Below are 16,711 nucleotides of genomic sequence, written 5' to 3'. Positions count from 1 at the left end.
TATTGATTGAACTAAGTTAATAAAATTAAAAAGCGTTTTCCACTCAACCGTATTAAATGATTCCCGGAACTCTGGACTTTTGATAAGTATTGTAGAATTCATGAAAATCTTTTCAATCGGGTTACAATAATCGAGTCGTTTGCTTATATGGCTATTTGAAAAATTAACGGAAAATTTGTTTTGATTTTACAGCATAAACAATTGATTCACAATTAGATCTATGGGTTACAATAAATTGCATTGTATCTTGACAAGATTTTTTATGAGAAAATTTTATGATTCGAATTGTTACGATATCTAGCAACTTATACATTCTATTGTAAAAAGCATGTTCACAATTAATTGAATAGTCTATAGCAATACATTAAAATATTTTTCAATCGGCAAAGTAAAATTGTGGAAGGTTTTGTAACAACAAATCATATTGTTTTTCTACAATATTTTTTATTCGGGATATTCGAAGATATGAGAATATTTCAGTTTCTTGGAAAACTGTATAAGTCTATGATATGGGAGAGTCGGAAAAATAAATAATTGATATTTTTTAAACAGTTTTGTTTTGCATTGTATTTTTCCATCCTGGGTACGATGATGCGTACTAACAATTTCAAATACGAACACAATGATGGTTTGTTCGTATTCGTCTTTTCTTACCTCTCTACAGTACATAAATATAGCATACAATTAGCTTTGTATGACTTAACGAAGAATTGTGAAAAATCTCAGGAAAATGCCAAAGAGTGGGACTGTGACCTATCTACAGAGGATTTTGTTCTTCCGTTTCCAATGATGATGATGACGATGATAGGGTTGTTATTAAAGACTGTGCTTTAGCATTTGCCGGATGCTTGGTGATTTTCTTACTAGTTTGAGAATTGTTTGTTCGTTTGTAGTTTGGTGCTGGTGGTGTTTGATTCAAAGCAGTATCTGTAAGAAATGGAGAAAATATTGCCGATAGAAATTGCAATGATTTCAACACAATATTGAGAAAACAAATTAGGAGAAAAACAAGGACGAAAGATATAAAATAACAAACCTCCGGTTGAAGATGGTGAAATTAAATGCTATTTAGGTCTCAAGATACGACGAATACAACAAAAATTGAACTCAAACCATCGAAAAGTTGTTGTGGTCTAGAAGAAAAAATAACAAAATTATAAAAAATGCTACCGGAAGGAGAACGGTGAGTAGTATATGCGACTGCACATTGAGCTAGATCAAAATTATAGGGTAAGACACTAGCACATATTATATCGATTTCAATTGGTTCTTTTCGGCAAGTATTAATTGGGAAAGTGAAAGATATGAAATGGAAGAATGGGTAGGTATTGTAGATTGAATCAATTATAAATTTAAAACAGAAGATCTAGACTAGGCAGGCTGACCAGTTGAAATTGCATATTGAACCAAATGCAGTCTACCGCCAATCGTAAAACGCTTTACAATATTTCTAACTCACCCTCCTGTCCGGCATGGACAGTCATACCGCCGTGGGTGCTGCTGTGCACGTAGGTATTCGCGGCTACCTGGCCGGGTGATCCCGGTGCCGATTGCATCATGAGGTCGTTCAATGGTGAACCTTCGCGGCTTTCAGGATCCATCGGAGTAGGCGAAACCGGAGCAGACTTCGGCATCCCGTACGGCGTTCGGAAGCACTGGCTACCTCGTTGCCGTCTCTTGCGGTAGCTTTGATCTACCAGCTTTAGTTCGCTGTTGGGATCAATGCGCCAGAAGCTACCTTTTCCCGGTTCATCCTGCAACCGGGGAACTTTGATGAAGTACCTAGAAGAAAAGAAAATGACAGACAAAGGTTAACGAGGGAAGCATTTCGTTACATTATTATAAATACAACAAGATGTGAATTGCCATGCCATTCATTCGAAGCGCGTTTTTTTCGGAACCGCTTGCCCGAATCTATTTGTAAGATATCAAATAGAGAAAACCACGATCCTCTAAAATGCATGAATTTTTTTTCAAACTTTATTTTTAATAAAAACAACCAGATATAACCCTTTTTTTTGAATATCGGTACCAGCATGTGATTAGGGCTTATCGTATGACAGGTCCTTGTTACAAAATATAATGCTCATTGCTCGACTCTACAATTTCCATGTAAACAATAATCGATACGATCTCGTAGATGGAAATCAATTTACGAAATTAAATACAATATGCATGAATTCGATGATTGAAACTTGAGTAACGATAAATTTATTGTAATTTTTGAAAAAATCTGTAGTCCGAATTTTTGCAGGGGCTCCGGAAGGATGAAGATTCAAAATTGTTTTTGTCGTGAATACGACTTACTTTACTATAGGGTGCCTTTTCAAAATTTGCCCTAAGGGAGAATGATAAGTTTTTGATCGTGAATACATCTTGTATCTAAGGTATCAATATTTGTATCGTATCGATGATTGTGTACATCGACTCGGTTTTGATGCAAACGTCGTTCAATGGATATAATTATATCTCAACCATTGACGTCTTACTATCAAAATTGACGATGGTGTTCTTCGTAAACGTCTGGAATTTAACAGGAGAATCATCATGCCTCTTTTAATTTTCTTACTGTACTTCAACGATTTATTTATTTATTCAAAATCAACAAACACAATTAGGTCCTAATGATAATTCCTGAAAATATTAGGAAAATTTGTACGTATTCGGCTTCGTGATACATTAAAATCATACCCAGATGAAACAAGGTTGAACGATCTCTGTAAACCACTAACAGAACCGTTTGCGCCATAGTTGGTGCGTCGTATAGGAAATCGAAGAAAAGTACTGTTGCGGAGAGCTCTGGGTCGCACATTAATATTAACATAATTGAGTAAAACGGGACAGTCGATTCTACCGTTGATCAAAGCGCGTTATATAAAAAAATCCCGTCGCACTTGTAATGTGTCGAGATCGATTAATAACCCGCGACTTTCATAACTAACGGCAATCGTCGAAGAGCGAAGCGAACAAATCTGCATTGTATTGCCTCAATTCTATGCAGCAGTGAAGAGTAAGTATTCGACACGGAATGGTATTTTTCCCTCGTGAACGTAATGGCCGCGCACTTATCGGGATTTACAATCATACGGTTAACTTTACATCATTCTGCGAATAATTACAATTGCCGCTGGAGAAAGGCTGCGTGTTCTAAGTTGCGAGTGATGTGGTAGATCTTGACGTCATTAGCAAACGCTAAGCGAGGACCTTCCAGAGCAAAATTGACATCATTGATATACAGTAAAAATATTAACGGTCCGAGATGACTTCCCTGTGATAATATTAACTGCTAAATGACGATTCCTGAGATATGACTGTAACCAACGAAGCATGTTCAAACTGAATTTATGTCAGTCCAAATTAGTAATCGTAATGTCGCGGTTGATTATATCGAAAGCGGAGGAAAGATTTGTATAAATAACGTGTAGAACGTTAGACATTGCATCAATCACATATAAAACGATTTATAGAGCACAAAAGAAAGCTTTCCATAAATTGGAGAAAACTTCGGTAGCGAGTGACATTCGAAATAATTTGCAGAGGGGAGCGAATGTTCCACGCGAACACTTTTTTAGAATAACTGCCGGTATTCCGTCAGGGCCTGGAGAAGTTGACGCTTTCATTCATTCCCCCCATTGCCGTCCGTATTGAGTTTTCGTTAATATTGATGCAGTTCAATGAGTTATTAGACACGAGAACATTAAGTGCTGCAGCTGATGTGTACGAATCAGTACGATCTCCAAAGTTCATGGACGAGGGCAACCCTGCTCAATCACATGTTTCCAGAAATACCTTGGATTTGATCTCAGTTTTCGTTGTACGTTGTTCAAGTAGTTGGCATGGCAGCGCTTGACGGTTTTCTTGTATAGCTGATTTATCTGCACGTAGTGATTACACAGGGAAAATCCGCCATGTTTAGAGTATCTCTTTAGAACGGCTCTTTTGGTCGTTTTCAAATGTCTCACATCGGCGGTCAGCCATGGTGGATGCCGAATCTGGCTCATTACATTTGAAAACGTCTGCACAGCAGCATTGAACTTCATTCCAGTCAATTTGCGTCAAGAAGTTGGTGTAGTCGGTTCTAGTAAAATTATAGCAGATGATGCCCGTTGGACTGCAGGCGTTCTGTAAGCGATTCGAATCGAGCACGATATGTGATGAAGGATGATGACAAACAGAATTCACCAGAGGGAGCGGTGAAGCACTAATCTTTGGTTTACCGAGCAAGAATCATCTGCGTTCTGCCGTTCTGCCTAAATTAAGATCCCATAGGTAATGACAATTCAAGGCAATTTTCAGTCCCAAAGAATGATTTGAATTTTCTCCATTTTTTACCAAAAGCATCGGAGTATTCGAAATGAAAGTTGAAAAAACTTTGCACCGTTACTAACACTAAAATGAAATTATTGATGTGGAACACATTTTCATACTTGTATGGGTGTAGTTTCGAATCAACGATGAAAACTTTGAACCTGTCTCCATATGGAGCCGGGATAGGGATGCCAAGTATTAAAAATAAAAATCTGAATATTTCGAAAATTAAGACTGACTTAATCAGGCGCTCTATAAAGAGGTGGAATTTAATTTCACTTAAACATCACCCTAATTGCTCCTGACGCAAAGTCTTCATTAATGTATAAGAAAAGTGTTGGGAATTACCCTGCGTTCTTCGAATTTTTATGTATTAGGTGCTGATGAATACTAACATCGGCCAAGCAATCATTTTACTCATATTATACTATTAAAATAATTACAGGGTTTTGTAGCAGAAACGACTGATGAATGAAAGAAGGAATCATATTATACGTAGATTACTTCCATTGCTTTGTAAAACAACTCTAGTTTAAATGTTTATTATATTGAATAGCGTATGAGTTATTGTAAAGAAGTCTTTCTAATATTTCTTATACTTTCGTTGTGTTTTATCATATTTGATATTGAACTTATAACTGTTGATATCGTGCTTTGTAAGGGCACAGTTTGAGTTTCAGCGAACCATTGTTATTCGTATTCACGTCAATCCGGTTCTGTTTCTGACATTACCCTCCCGCCTTTTTTCGGTCAGCCTAGAAACAATTGCTGATCGGAAAAGGCGGGTGGGTAATGTCAGAGATAAATGTGTTGGTGTGTTGTCTCAAATTCAATATAATAATGATTTTACTTCAAATCATGTTGTCGTTTTCTCGAACTTGTGCATAATTTTTCGTTGAAAATATATAATTTTCGAAATAGAGTAAGTATATTTCACAAATAAAACTTTAAACGATGGGGTCTGTGAAAAACTATTATTGTTTCAAAGGAGTCCTCGAAAAAAAATTGAGAATCATTGCAATAGATTATTATAAGTTGCTCGCATAAGGTTCCAAACTCCCGAACAATATTCGAAAGTATAACGAACAAGCGAACAATAAACATATTTCTACCATCGATTTTTTAAAAAAAATTTTTCCAGATGACATTAAATCTCGACGTTTCATGCATTTCTTAGACATCTTACGATTCTCCTTACTTAGACTCCAAGGGGCATAGGGACTTTTTCGAGGTGCTAAAGCTTTCGAGCACTGCCGGTTTGTGAAATACAATTTATTTGTTCCCTAATGGTAATTTTTCTAACTATTGTATATCATAGAACAGAAAGAGTTGCCGACCCATGTGTTGGGTTGTTTGGAATTAAAACTGAATAGTAACCAACAAAGAGTTGATTATGAAGTTATCGGTCATTACGGTTACTTTGTAATGCACCTTTCTAAAAATGTATTTTCTGATTAGGGCATTGAAATTATATATTCTTTAGCTATGGAAGATTCCATGAATGGTTTCTATTTCGATTCCCCATTCTTTGATGACGTGAAAAGAACGAAAAGTTCAAAGTTCGCCTCAATTAGTCGTAGAATAAACTTTGCGTTACAAACATTAATTGTGGTGTGTTTACTCACCTATTCAAACTCAAATTGTGTCGGATCGAGTTTTGCCAGCCCTTGTTCGCTCCATTTCTGTAGTACGGGTAGTTCTTTGAGATAAACGAGTATATGCCGGATAACGTAAGCTGTTTCTCCGGCGAAGCTGAAATCGATTGCACAATCAGTTGGGCGTAGCTGTACGGTGGTTTCTCGTTCTCCAGCGATTGCGACGTGGCTGGCGGCTGGAAATCGTTAAAGCTATGTACAGCTCCACCACTGGATGGTATACCGCTGCCCAATTCTCCACCCCCATCCGGCCCTATGCCGATTCCACTACCATGATTCACTCCATAAACTGAAAAGTCATGGTAACCTTGGCGGGGACTGGTTGGACAACTGTTGGCCGCACTAATCGTTCCCGTTGGCGACGGGTACGGACTTTTTCCGTTATCTCGGCTTCGACTACTAAGATCCATGTGTTCCATCGATGATGAACTTGGGGGCTCGGCCGGGATGGAGATTTTAAGCGGAGCATACATGTTGCCTGAGGCACCACCACCACCTCCGCTAGTGTTCGAAGTTGACTGAGCAGAACCCGGACCATTACCAAGAGATTGAACACTGGCGCTGCTGGTAGTGTAAAGTGCCCCAGATGCGTCCAACAGGTCACGCGCCTCCGAAGAGCTTTTATGGTATAAGCTTTCGAACTGTATTTTGATGTTTGTACTGGGAAAGCGTATGCTACAACTGTGAATATGAAAAAGAGTTAGAAGCTATTTCGAACCGTTATTACAAACAGCTGACATACACTTTTGGTAGCTGATACGGTTCGGCACCTTTCCGATGGAACACGTTATCGATGAAGACGCCGTTTTTGCTTAAACAGGATAAATAAAACTCCCCATCGGTATGATCGTGATGCAACAGTAGATGTTTTCTAGAAACGAAACTGTTTCTACCGACGTGGAAATCAACTTGCGCTCGCGATGAATTCCGACCGATTTCAATAAGATCCTCCGAAATAAGCAAAATATTATCCTTGCTGATGAGCCGCGCAATAAAATTACTCTGGTTTATGTTTGCCAATGAGATGGCTTGGGCGATGTGCGTGGCAGATTGCGGCTGACCTGATCCAGAGGTTGACTGACCCTGAGATGAGATGCGAGAACCGAGCGTGTCGGTGGTTCCCGACACGGTCGGCGATTGGGAGGGGGAAATCGAACGTGAAGGCGGTGTAGAAGAATGCCGGTGGAAGGACACAGGCTGCTGGTGGGTAAGCTGCTTCCGCAACTGATTCTGTTGCTGCTGCTGATAGAGCGCTTCGATAATACTCTGCTCTTGTTCTTCGATCGATTCACCATGAGTTGAAGAACCATGATTCGGTTTTCTCCTACGCTCGTCATCAGTTTCTTCATCGCTTAGATGGTCGGAACCGTTTTCGTGTTGCTGATGGTCCAACCGTGGGCGTTTGCCTTTGGACACATGCTGTTCATGCTGAATTCGGTTTTGATGGGCTTGCTGACAGAGTGCCTCAATCACACTCCTCTCCTGTTGCTCGATAGTGGGCTGATTTTCCCCGAACTGTTGATGTTCGATCACCACATTGACCGAAGGGTTCGAATCGCTCACAGGATCGTATTCGATAATTTGCTGCGTGTGAAGATGATGCGTACTGTAATCCAATCCACCGGCAACAGTAGTGCTGGGATCAACGGAAGCAGTTTCGATTACCTTCAGTGAGGTTGGCTTCGAAAGGCCAGACGATACTGCTGCGACACCAGACGCTATCGGTTGATGATGGTAGTACACCTGGAACTGATGCTGCGGCGGCGACGACGACGTCGACTGGATGGTCTCGTGCTTGATGACGTGCTGCGGGAGGTGAAAGTTATTGTTGTCGGTCATTGTAGTCACTTTTTGGTGTGGAAGTTGCTACTGGTGACGCATTTATAAACTCGACTTCAATAGTTCTGAAAGGAGAATGTAAGATTTTGTTAATCGGAAGTTGAATCAATGGTGAAAGGAGATACTTTGAATGATTTGTAACCAGAGCTAATAAAAGTCATTTTCATTAACTCAAAATAGACGAAAATTACGAGAAATTACTTTCACTCTCAGCTCAGCTTCACTATGAGAACGAAATCCATGTCCATTCAATGACATAAGCGGGACAGTAGTTTCAAAATTGTGTTTTTTCTTTCATTTACCCTTTCAGTCATTTGCAGTTTTCTGTGAAAATCCCATAGTTCGCAGTGTCAATATTCAACCGAAGTTGCGATAATCGAAAATGAAAGAAAAAGGTTTCACAATAACTTTTACCTGTTGGTGCTCGTATTTGTAGTTGTTTTGGTTTCCAAAGAGGTTCTTGGATATAATTACTTCGGTTTGTCATATTTTAGTCACTCTTTATAGCCAAGCGTCACAGATTTTCAATACATCGATGAAAGAATAACTATTGAAATTCTGCTGATGCTCCATGAAGACGTTAGTTTGGTTTCGTCATGTCATAGAGGAAAGAATGACGTTGGCAATTACTCTCTCTCATTTTTTCAATGAGAAACAAGAATGCTTCGTCTCTCTTCGTTTGTTCTGGTGTCGGTCATTTACGAATGAGACAGTAAAATATTGAAAATGAGGCTGTTCAATTGGATTCTTTCATTGAGAATGCGTGACAATTTTAAGCTCTGTTTGTATCTGCTTATATATTTTCTAAAATTATTTGTTTTAAATGCAAGTTGCATTATTATTTTTTCTCGGAAGAAATTTGTGAGCACTAATGAGAAGTAGAGTTATGACATTTAATAAATTGACCTGGGTTAGAGTTTTTCTTAGGTGTACTCGATGCTGTTTTATTACTGTTTGCCACTGGTTCTAATTTATAAACACTACTCGCAAACTTGTTTATTTATTTGCTTAAGAACTGTTCGAACAAATCCTTATATTATTCATAGAAAGACTATGCAATCACTGTGAAAACCGATATTCAGACCGTTCGAATCAGTTCGTCGAGATCGCCAAAGTGAGCTAGGTTCTCAAAAATAGTGAATGGTTCTCAAAAATAGTGAATGAATTCAAAAATAGTGAATGAAGTCCCGAAAATAGGAAACAAAAATGACTTCCGGTTTGGAGTATATGATCACTTTTTTCGGAGCCGGGAACGAAGATCCGGTATACCCAAAATCAATGTATTTGGTCATCAACTAACCAAACCTGTTCAAGTGAAGATAGTTTAAAGTATTTTTCTCGATTTTTCAGTGTCATGTATAAAAACACTCTTGAAAATGGAATTTTTATACTTATCAGCCTTTAATTCCAGAACCGGAAGTCGTATCCCGATGTAATTTAATAGTTATATGGGATTTTCATTTGAATTTAAGTTTCTGAAAATCGGTCCAGTCAACTTCGAGAAAATCGAGTGCCCATTTTTGTTACATACACACAGCCATTTTGTGTATTAGACGAATTTGTTCTGATTCCTGATAGACGAACTGAGTCGAATAGTAAATGAAATTCCATCCTCTGGGCCTCTGTTTAAAAGTCAGTTATCACAATAATTGCACAGCCTTTCTAAATAGGAATAAGTGTAGGTAAATAGTAAATAATATTCTAATACAGTGGAGAATGACCCACATGTAGTTAAAGCCGTAGTAAACGGCAACTGTTTCCATACATGCTGCGATTGATAAACATTAATAAAAATTCATTACCAGAGCGCAGCAGTTCCAAAAGTTTAGTCTATCTAGATTGAATATCATACACAGAAGGAGCAGGAGCGCAGGATTGTGCTTGTTTGGCGTTCTCAACAAAAAAAAACGAACACAAATAAGCGCTCAAGTACTGCGTCTGTTTGGTGCTTAAGACAAGCAAAATCTTGCGTATCGCAACCGACATATTTTCAAATTCTTGGTACCAGAACCTCTGAATTCCTTTTCCAGATGTCAGTCCAATTAACATTTCTTAGAATATCAATTTCCAGAATATACACAATTGAAACGTAATTTTTATGTCTACGAAATAAGTTACCGAATTTCACACAACCACAGTATGTATTGGAAAACAGAACACCCACTTCTCACTAGAAGCGCTATCAGTGTCTCTGTGCTGTGAGGAATCTAGGTTTACTTCATTTATACAAGCCATGCTAAAAAGTACGATTATTTGTTGACTCAAATCTTGCTAAACTCACTGTTATTTTTTGTTTCAAATATTTATATAGCAGCTTTTTCACACATCTACTCATTTTGTATACTTCTTTATTATAAGAAAAATTTTGATACTTTGAAAAGGACTGCTTATTTTGTTCGTGATATCAAAAACTCATGAATATCTTTTAGCACTCGATGATCAAGGTAATCATTTTCATCAAATGCAAAGTATCAGAAGAATTTACATACATCATTAATTGTAACAAATTTATTGTCATGCTGACACAGGCATGCAGCCAAATTTTCTGTTTCATATTATATTTTCGGAAAAAAATTTCAACGATTCAAAATCGTAACAGAATTTTAATTGGATAAAATTTGGCAAAGTAAATCAAAGTCATGGTACTTCATTCCGATGCGGAACTTGACCTGCTGTTTTCACGGATTTCGCAGCCATGACACATGGCGGATTTCGCAGCCATGACAGCATGGCTAGTGTTCGGTCCTACGGACACTAAGAATCCGCCCAGGTGAGGACCCCAACATATAACATCTGGTTATTAGTCCAAGGACTCGTACTCTGAATCATCGACTCGAGATGAAATTTAATAAAAGTATTAGCACGAACTATTTTGTTACATTAATTTCGAATCAGTAAGTTAACTTGAAACGTTTATTATGAGAAGCTGCAATGATAGCAGTAGAACACATGTGGTTCGATTCTTGGATCACGATGTGTTATTACAGCTGAAAATTTTACACATCGTCACTTAAAAATAGCTTTAACAACTCATAACAGTATCAACTACGTTACATTGCCAACAACTTTCATATTACGTTGATTGATGTTCATTGTTGTGCCATACAATCGTCGAAAATGATATATTCGGCCGATCGAATGAACGAATAAATCACAATTGCCGAACGAAAATGTGAAGTAAATACAATAAACTAGCTGCACTTGATAAGAAGATTATGAGTAAATGTCGAAAACAATAATATTCCGTCGGTACATTATACTGAAATCTGGTATAACTATCTTCTGGAATGTTTTAATTGTACGATCGCATTTGCAGGTAAATGAGGTTAAGATAAACTATCAAAAGATATCTTTTCCGATACATATCTCGCTTGGGTTAAAATGTCGCATATTTATGATAATCCTGTTATTGTTTACTTTCACGCATTATCAGTCGCTGATTATAGAACTTCAACTTACTAGTACCACATAAAAACGATACTATACGTGCGCGATCAGTTACACAATCAAAACTTCATCGTGAAAAACAACCAAACTTTAAAATCCTGCCGTTTTTCCGTCTTATCCACTCATCCAAACGTAATTGCAAAGTCTGAACATACGAACCGACCAGAATATACCTCCCAAATGGTAAACAAATAAGGGACGGAACCGAACCTGCAGTTTTTTTTTTCAAACAAAAACACGCCACCGCCCGGACAACAGACCCAGCCATAATGCAAGCAGGGTATGCCTTTGTTTACAATCCAACTTAAGCACATCCAATTTTCAATCGCACTACCGAAATTAAGCATCCGCGCTGTCCGAAACTTCAATCGGGTTGTACTTACCGGATCGGCAATGCAACGGAAGTCGAAACAGTGGAAATTCCCCGGAAAAGAACAGGCTTTATTCCGATGATGCCCTAAGAAGAAAATTCACACGCACTGCAACTTGAAAAGGTCAGAGAAAAGGAAAACACGCACGCGAGTAGAAAACCACCGAGCTGACAGTTTGCGGTTATTCACCAAACTTTTTATGCGATTTACGACAGATTCTCACCACACCGCGAGGTGCGTACGTTCAGTGGTACCAGATTAGTTTTATCTATCGAATTAGAAAACATTTTTTCGTGGCCCCTGATTTTTTTTTCAGAAGAGTGATAATAGGGCAAAGTCATATTGAAAGCTGATAATAATACGAGTATTGTCAAAGAAAAACAATTTCGATGGAGATGTTTGATGCCAATTTTTTAGTAAATAGAATGATCAAGATCTGAGATATTTGTTCCTTATGCGTGAAACTGAGCAGATCTAGCAAGTGACCTTAAGAAGCTGTTTTTGAGAAAATTCGATTAATTATTTCTAAGGTCATCTCGGGTGCATTCCTCGCAGCAATTCCATTTAGAGAAAATAGACCCTACAATGCTTTTTCAACTCTCATTGGTATGCCGGAAATATAATAAAATCTTTGTAATGCAATGCCGGAGATATCATAAAATCATTGTAATGTACTACTTAAGTAGTGATTATATCATATTATACCTCCTTTTTGCAAGCTTGAGTATCTAACTAGAAATCTAATTATCGTAAGTTCCACGACGCGTTGGAGATGCGCATGGTTTTGTCTGAGTGGAATAATTATACTCTTAGTGACAATTTTGACGTAGGACTACGTCTTTTTTATGTATTCACCAGTGTGTATTTTGATGATTTCACGACACGAAAGTATAACAAAATTGCTCTAGATTTGATTTCTTAATAACTTTTTCTCTGATTGAGTATTCTTCCGCGAAACGAATTCTAATTCTTCCGCGAAACGAATGGAAAAAGATGTACGATTGTTGTTAATATCACGTTTATAACGAAAACATTGCTAAAATGGTGAAAAAATAGGCCCAAACCCGAAACATCAAAATCAATCAAATCTATAAATAGACCCTGTTGCACGTTTGCTAGCTTCAGTCTTTGAAAATCCATGAACGGAGACACATCGGGTGCGCAGGCTGCCATCTACGCCAAGACAGTGGAACTGCATTAATCAACTGGTGCTTCAGTCAAGGGCGAATATGGCGAATACTGGTGCTTCAGTCAATGGCGAATCCATTCCTCAAGCCTAAACACAGGAAAAATAACTAGCTCTTCTGTGAGCATATCTGCTGTTAAACATTCGCAGTGTGAGTTTTATTTTGCTGGTAGTCGTTTGCATTAGAGAAAAAGAAAACGAAAAGTAGTCAACGATGGGTGCATTATACAATATCAGCCGCTCTAATGGCTCTAAATGTTATTTGAAGAACTATTAAGATGGCTTCTTTGCAAATCTAAGGTAAAAATCTTTTGTTTAGTGCAAATCTTGAATAATTTGATTAACTTTGTTCACTTTTCGCTGTGCGAAATTTGCACCAAACGAACGTTAGCTATCATTTTGCGTTCAAAAAAAAAATATCCCGAACAGTGTTTAATATCGTAGAGAATTCTAAAATTTGGTAATACTGAATGCAAAAAATGAATGCCGTACAGCATTTTGATAGTTTCTTTCACTAAAATATTGAAAAATATGAGCGATTGCGTCATCATCCAGCTGCTGATCGTTCGCATTCGAGAAAAATACGCCGAAATGTGAGCAACGCAGGAAAATCAATTAATCGGCCATTCTAAGAATTTCTCAAAGGACTATCAGATTTTTTTCTTTGAATATGCAAATGAAAATATTAAAAGATTGGAATCCCACTGTGCCTGTCATATTTTCAAATGGGACTTAACTTTAACAGCAACAACAAATGAAAATTTTAAATTTGACTGATGACAAACATTCTTCTACAGCCTGTATCCTAAAAGTGTACCAGCTGCTAGAATTATCTTCACTGTGATAATTTTCACTATCTATTTGCTATACTGTATAAAGACCTTTGGCGTAACAACACACAATTTAACGGCGTGACCCAAAAACACGACAAAATTATAGTGCTTATAGATTCTAGTACACAAAGATAAACGAAATAATTATATGCATATGAGCAGGAAGTATTTTATTTTTAGGTAAATTAAATGAGGAGTAAGACATCGATTTTGCTTCAAAGTTATAAGTTTAAAAATGAGAATTCATTGTTTTGAACTATTCTTCATGGACTGTTTTTTTCCGATAATATGAGAGTTTTTGGTGTAGAGTTCATACAGTGTTCATTTGATTCATACAAAAACCGTAATCATGTTGCTCATCGGATCTCATACAAAAACAAATATTCCATTCTAGAGTAAGTTGGAACGCAAAGTATCACAACAAAAATTATTTCATATTTGGCAAGCGATTTGTATAGGTAAAAAAATTGATATCCTCTTATTTTATAACTCATTTCAAATACCGTTATTCCATTACAAAGTATAACTTTTTGTTAACGAGATTACAATTTTCGATTAATATGCAAGAATCGATCACAGAGAACAGGCTTCAAGAGGCGCTCGTTTTATATTAAACCAAATTCTGTTGGATTTATCAAACATTATCCTAGCAACACGTATGTTTGTAACTTACGAACAGGAAATCTCACAGAAAAAATACAGATTCTAATATATCAACGATAAAAACTAAAATGTACCAATTATTGGTAGACTTTGTGGGTGCTTGCCTGCGATATGAGGACACACTGGTTCGAATAGTGAAAATACCGTCAAATCAATTTATGAAGCAAAGCAATCTCATTCCTATCCTTCTGTTTCAGCAGACTTTGCAGCAAATTTAGTTCGGAGAGTTCATCCTACTAATATAAAAAGGCGGGTGAGTAATGACCGAGACATAACTGGATGATATGAATACGAATAATATAGATCGTTTAGTTTCTTCAAAACAGAAGAATCAGGATTCTGAAACTGGAATTCAGGAGCTGAATTGTGGAATTCAATATTGATGCTAAATTCGGGAATTGAATTCGGAACCAGAATTGAGTAACTGAATTCCAAAACTGAACTCTGAATTGATAAACCTGTGTTTGGGAATTGTATTCGAGACCAGGGTTCTGGCTCGGCACTGAATTCTGAACCTGTAAATCTTAGCACTGAACTCTTGACCTGAATTTGTATCCGCAGCTAAATTTTAGTTAGAGAATTCCGGTCCAGGATTCCGTTTTCAAACTTGGATACAGAATTCAGTTCAGAAATTCAGACCCGGAATTTAGTTCAAACATCTTTCGAAATTCAGTTACATTTCTAGAATAGTAGAAAAGGACACTTGTAGAATTCTGGAACCAAATTCTATACTTGCATCCTGATCTAGAAGTCTGAACCAGGAGGAGAATGCTGGAATGAGTTCTGAAAATACAACATAATTTTGGTGAGATGAAGAGAAAAATGTGTAATAATGCTTCTATAATGACGCGAAAGTTCGATGCTATTGCACATATTTTAATTTGTTTCCTTTGATTCAATGTTGAAAGTTGATTCCGCAAGCTTTGAGAAAATTGAGTGTAAATACGTTAGAAGAACTAAGTCGAATGGAATATGACACACGATTTTCCGCGTCTAGGTTGTAAAGAAGGCTTTCAGTAATTGCTTAACATTTCTACATATATGAGAATGGCGAAAAAACTAAACTATGCTAAATATAATACCACTGTTATATCAGCACTTTGCCTTTTGTAACAAATGTCATCAATATGCGTTCCAATCATGTATAATGGGCGATTTAAGCTGATCAATCTAATATTAAATGAACGTACATCATACCAATTTGCAGTCTCATAACCAAACTTAGTTTGTGATCATATAGACTTATAGTAAAAATCGTGTTAAATATGAAAAATATTAGTTAGATTCAATACTTACAAGAAACTTTCTTCACGTCTTTGGTCGTGTTCCGAAAGAAATCCGTATTCTTAGTTGTTCCAAATAGATGATAGTCGAAAACCACATGCACTGTATTGTTGCTTTTCAGATCTTTACAAACGAGTTTGCATATAAAGCAATTTCGGTACTAAATTGAACAGAATTTGCATCTGCACTCGTAAAGATAAAAAAAAATAAACTGCACTAAGCTGAAAAGTAATAATTATATAGATAAAAAATGCTATTTTTGTTGCGGCAGAAAAATGTAAACACACGCACTCGCTGGTAGCTGGGCGCTTATGCTGCGTTGTTTTTGTTTTTGGACGATGCGCGTTTCCTTTCCGTTTTCTTCGTTTTTTTTTCGCAAGAAATTCACCTCCGAACATCATGTCAAATCTTGTTCAGGGTTGAAACATTGAATGCAACACTGGAAGCGTTTAGTATGGAGATGGATTCTGAAAAAATCAAACCGCAGTATAGCCCCACTATTTCTATTACGATATATTTACAACTGAATTAAAAACTATTTCTTTGATTCACGTTAACGTCATAGCAACATAACGTCAATCATAGCAACAACCAGAAAAGACTAGTTTACTCTTTCTTGTGTGTGTTTAATCGTAAACTAGGTAAACCAAATTCCTCGCGGTACGAGGACACTGACTCGTCGATATAGTGAGATATTGGCTCACTTAATTCATTATGAAAATTAACTTTATTGCTTTATTCAATACCTGTGTGTTATTGTGTGAAATGCACAGGCAACTTCATACATTCATTTTTAGAACATTTCCGCACACACTGCTTTTGGTTTCACTGTTTCACGGACAGCTTTGATACATTACTATTACATTCGGATCTCTGAAAATACTTGCTTTATGCTTTAACCCAGTGGTTCCCAAGCTTTATGTGCAACTCCCATGTTGAAAATTAGTTCTGTGAATCGGAAATAGATTACCACTTCATTACGGTACATAATTTTCGTATTAATGGATAACGGCACACAAGTTTGAAAAAACGACATGATTATTCGATTGACTAAAACCAATATCGCTGATAGAAAACAATTCATTCACGGTACCCCATGATTTTCAGTTTAAAAGCAATTTCTTT

General features: G+C 37.1%; 1 protein-coding gene across 3 annotated transcripts; it reads right to left on the bottom strand.

Moving 5' to 3' along the window:
* Window positions 1-541: 541 nt before the first annotated feature.
* LOC131425453 (forkhead box protein K1-like) lies at window positions 542-15,877 on the bottom strand. Of its 3 annotated transcripts, XR_009228991.1 has the most exons (6): window positions 11,633-11,791; window positions 6,706-7,867; window positions 5,934-6,644; window positions 1,460-1,782; window positions 1,037-1,133; window positions 789-927 (listed from the first exon to the last, which is right to left on the bottom strand). XR_009228991.1 is itself a non-coding variant. In XM_058587396.1 (5 exons), exons 2-5 carry the CDS (start codon window positions 7,800-7,802, stop codon window positions 758-760), a joined length of 2,301 nt encoding a protein of 766 aa, XP_058443379.1. In that variant the 5' UTR covers window positions 7,803-7,867; window positions 15,599-15,877; the 3' UTR covers window positions 542-757. The 3 variants fall into 3 exon arrangements, 2 of the variants coding, with proteins under 2 accessions (XP_058443379.1, XP_058443378.1); XM_058587396.1 differs by lacking the exons at window positions 1,037-1,133; window positions 11,633-11,791 and adding an exon at window positions 15,599-15,877 and having other exon boundaries at window positions 542-927; XM_058587395.1 differs by lacking the exon at window positions 1,037-1,133 and having other exon boundaries at window positions 542-927.
* Window positions 15,878-16,711: the final 834 nt, after the last annotated feature.

The sequence above is a fragment of the Malaya genurostris genome, chromosome 1 (genome assembly GCF_030247185.1).
Source record: "Malaya genurostris strain Urasoe2022 chromosome 1, Malgen_1.1, whole genome shotgun sequence".
NCBI lineage: Eukaryota > Metazoa > Arthropoda > Insecta > Diptera > Culicidae > Malaya > Malaya genurostris.
Note: the sequence above shows the minus strand (reverse complement) of the source record. Positions and strands in the feature narration are given on the sequence as shown.

Excerpts from the sequence above, each read along its gene's own strand:
- LOC131425453 (XM_058587396.1), bottom strand. The coding sequence starts at position 7,802 with ATGACCGACAACAATAACTTTCACCTCCCGCAGCACGTCATCAAGCAC. Across the intron at positions 6,645-6,705 it reads CCGTATCAGCTACCAAAAGT|TTGTAGCATACGCTTTCCCA; the intron begins GTATGTCAGCTG and ends TCATATTCACAG. Across the intron at positions 1,783-5,933 it reads CACAATTTGAGTTTGAATAG|GTACTTCATCAAAGTTCCCC; the intron begins GTGAGTAAACAC and ends CTTTTCTTCTAG.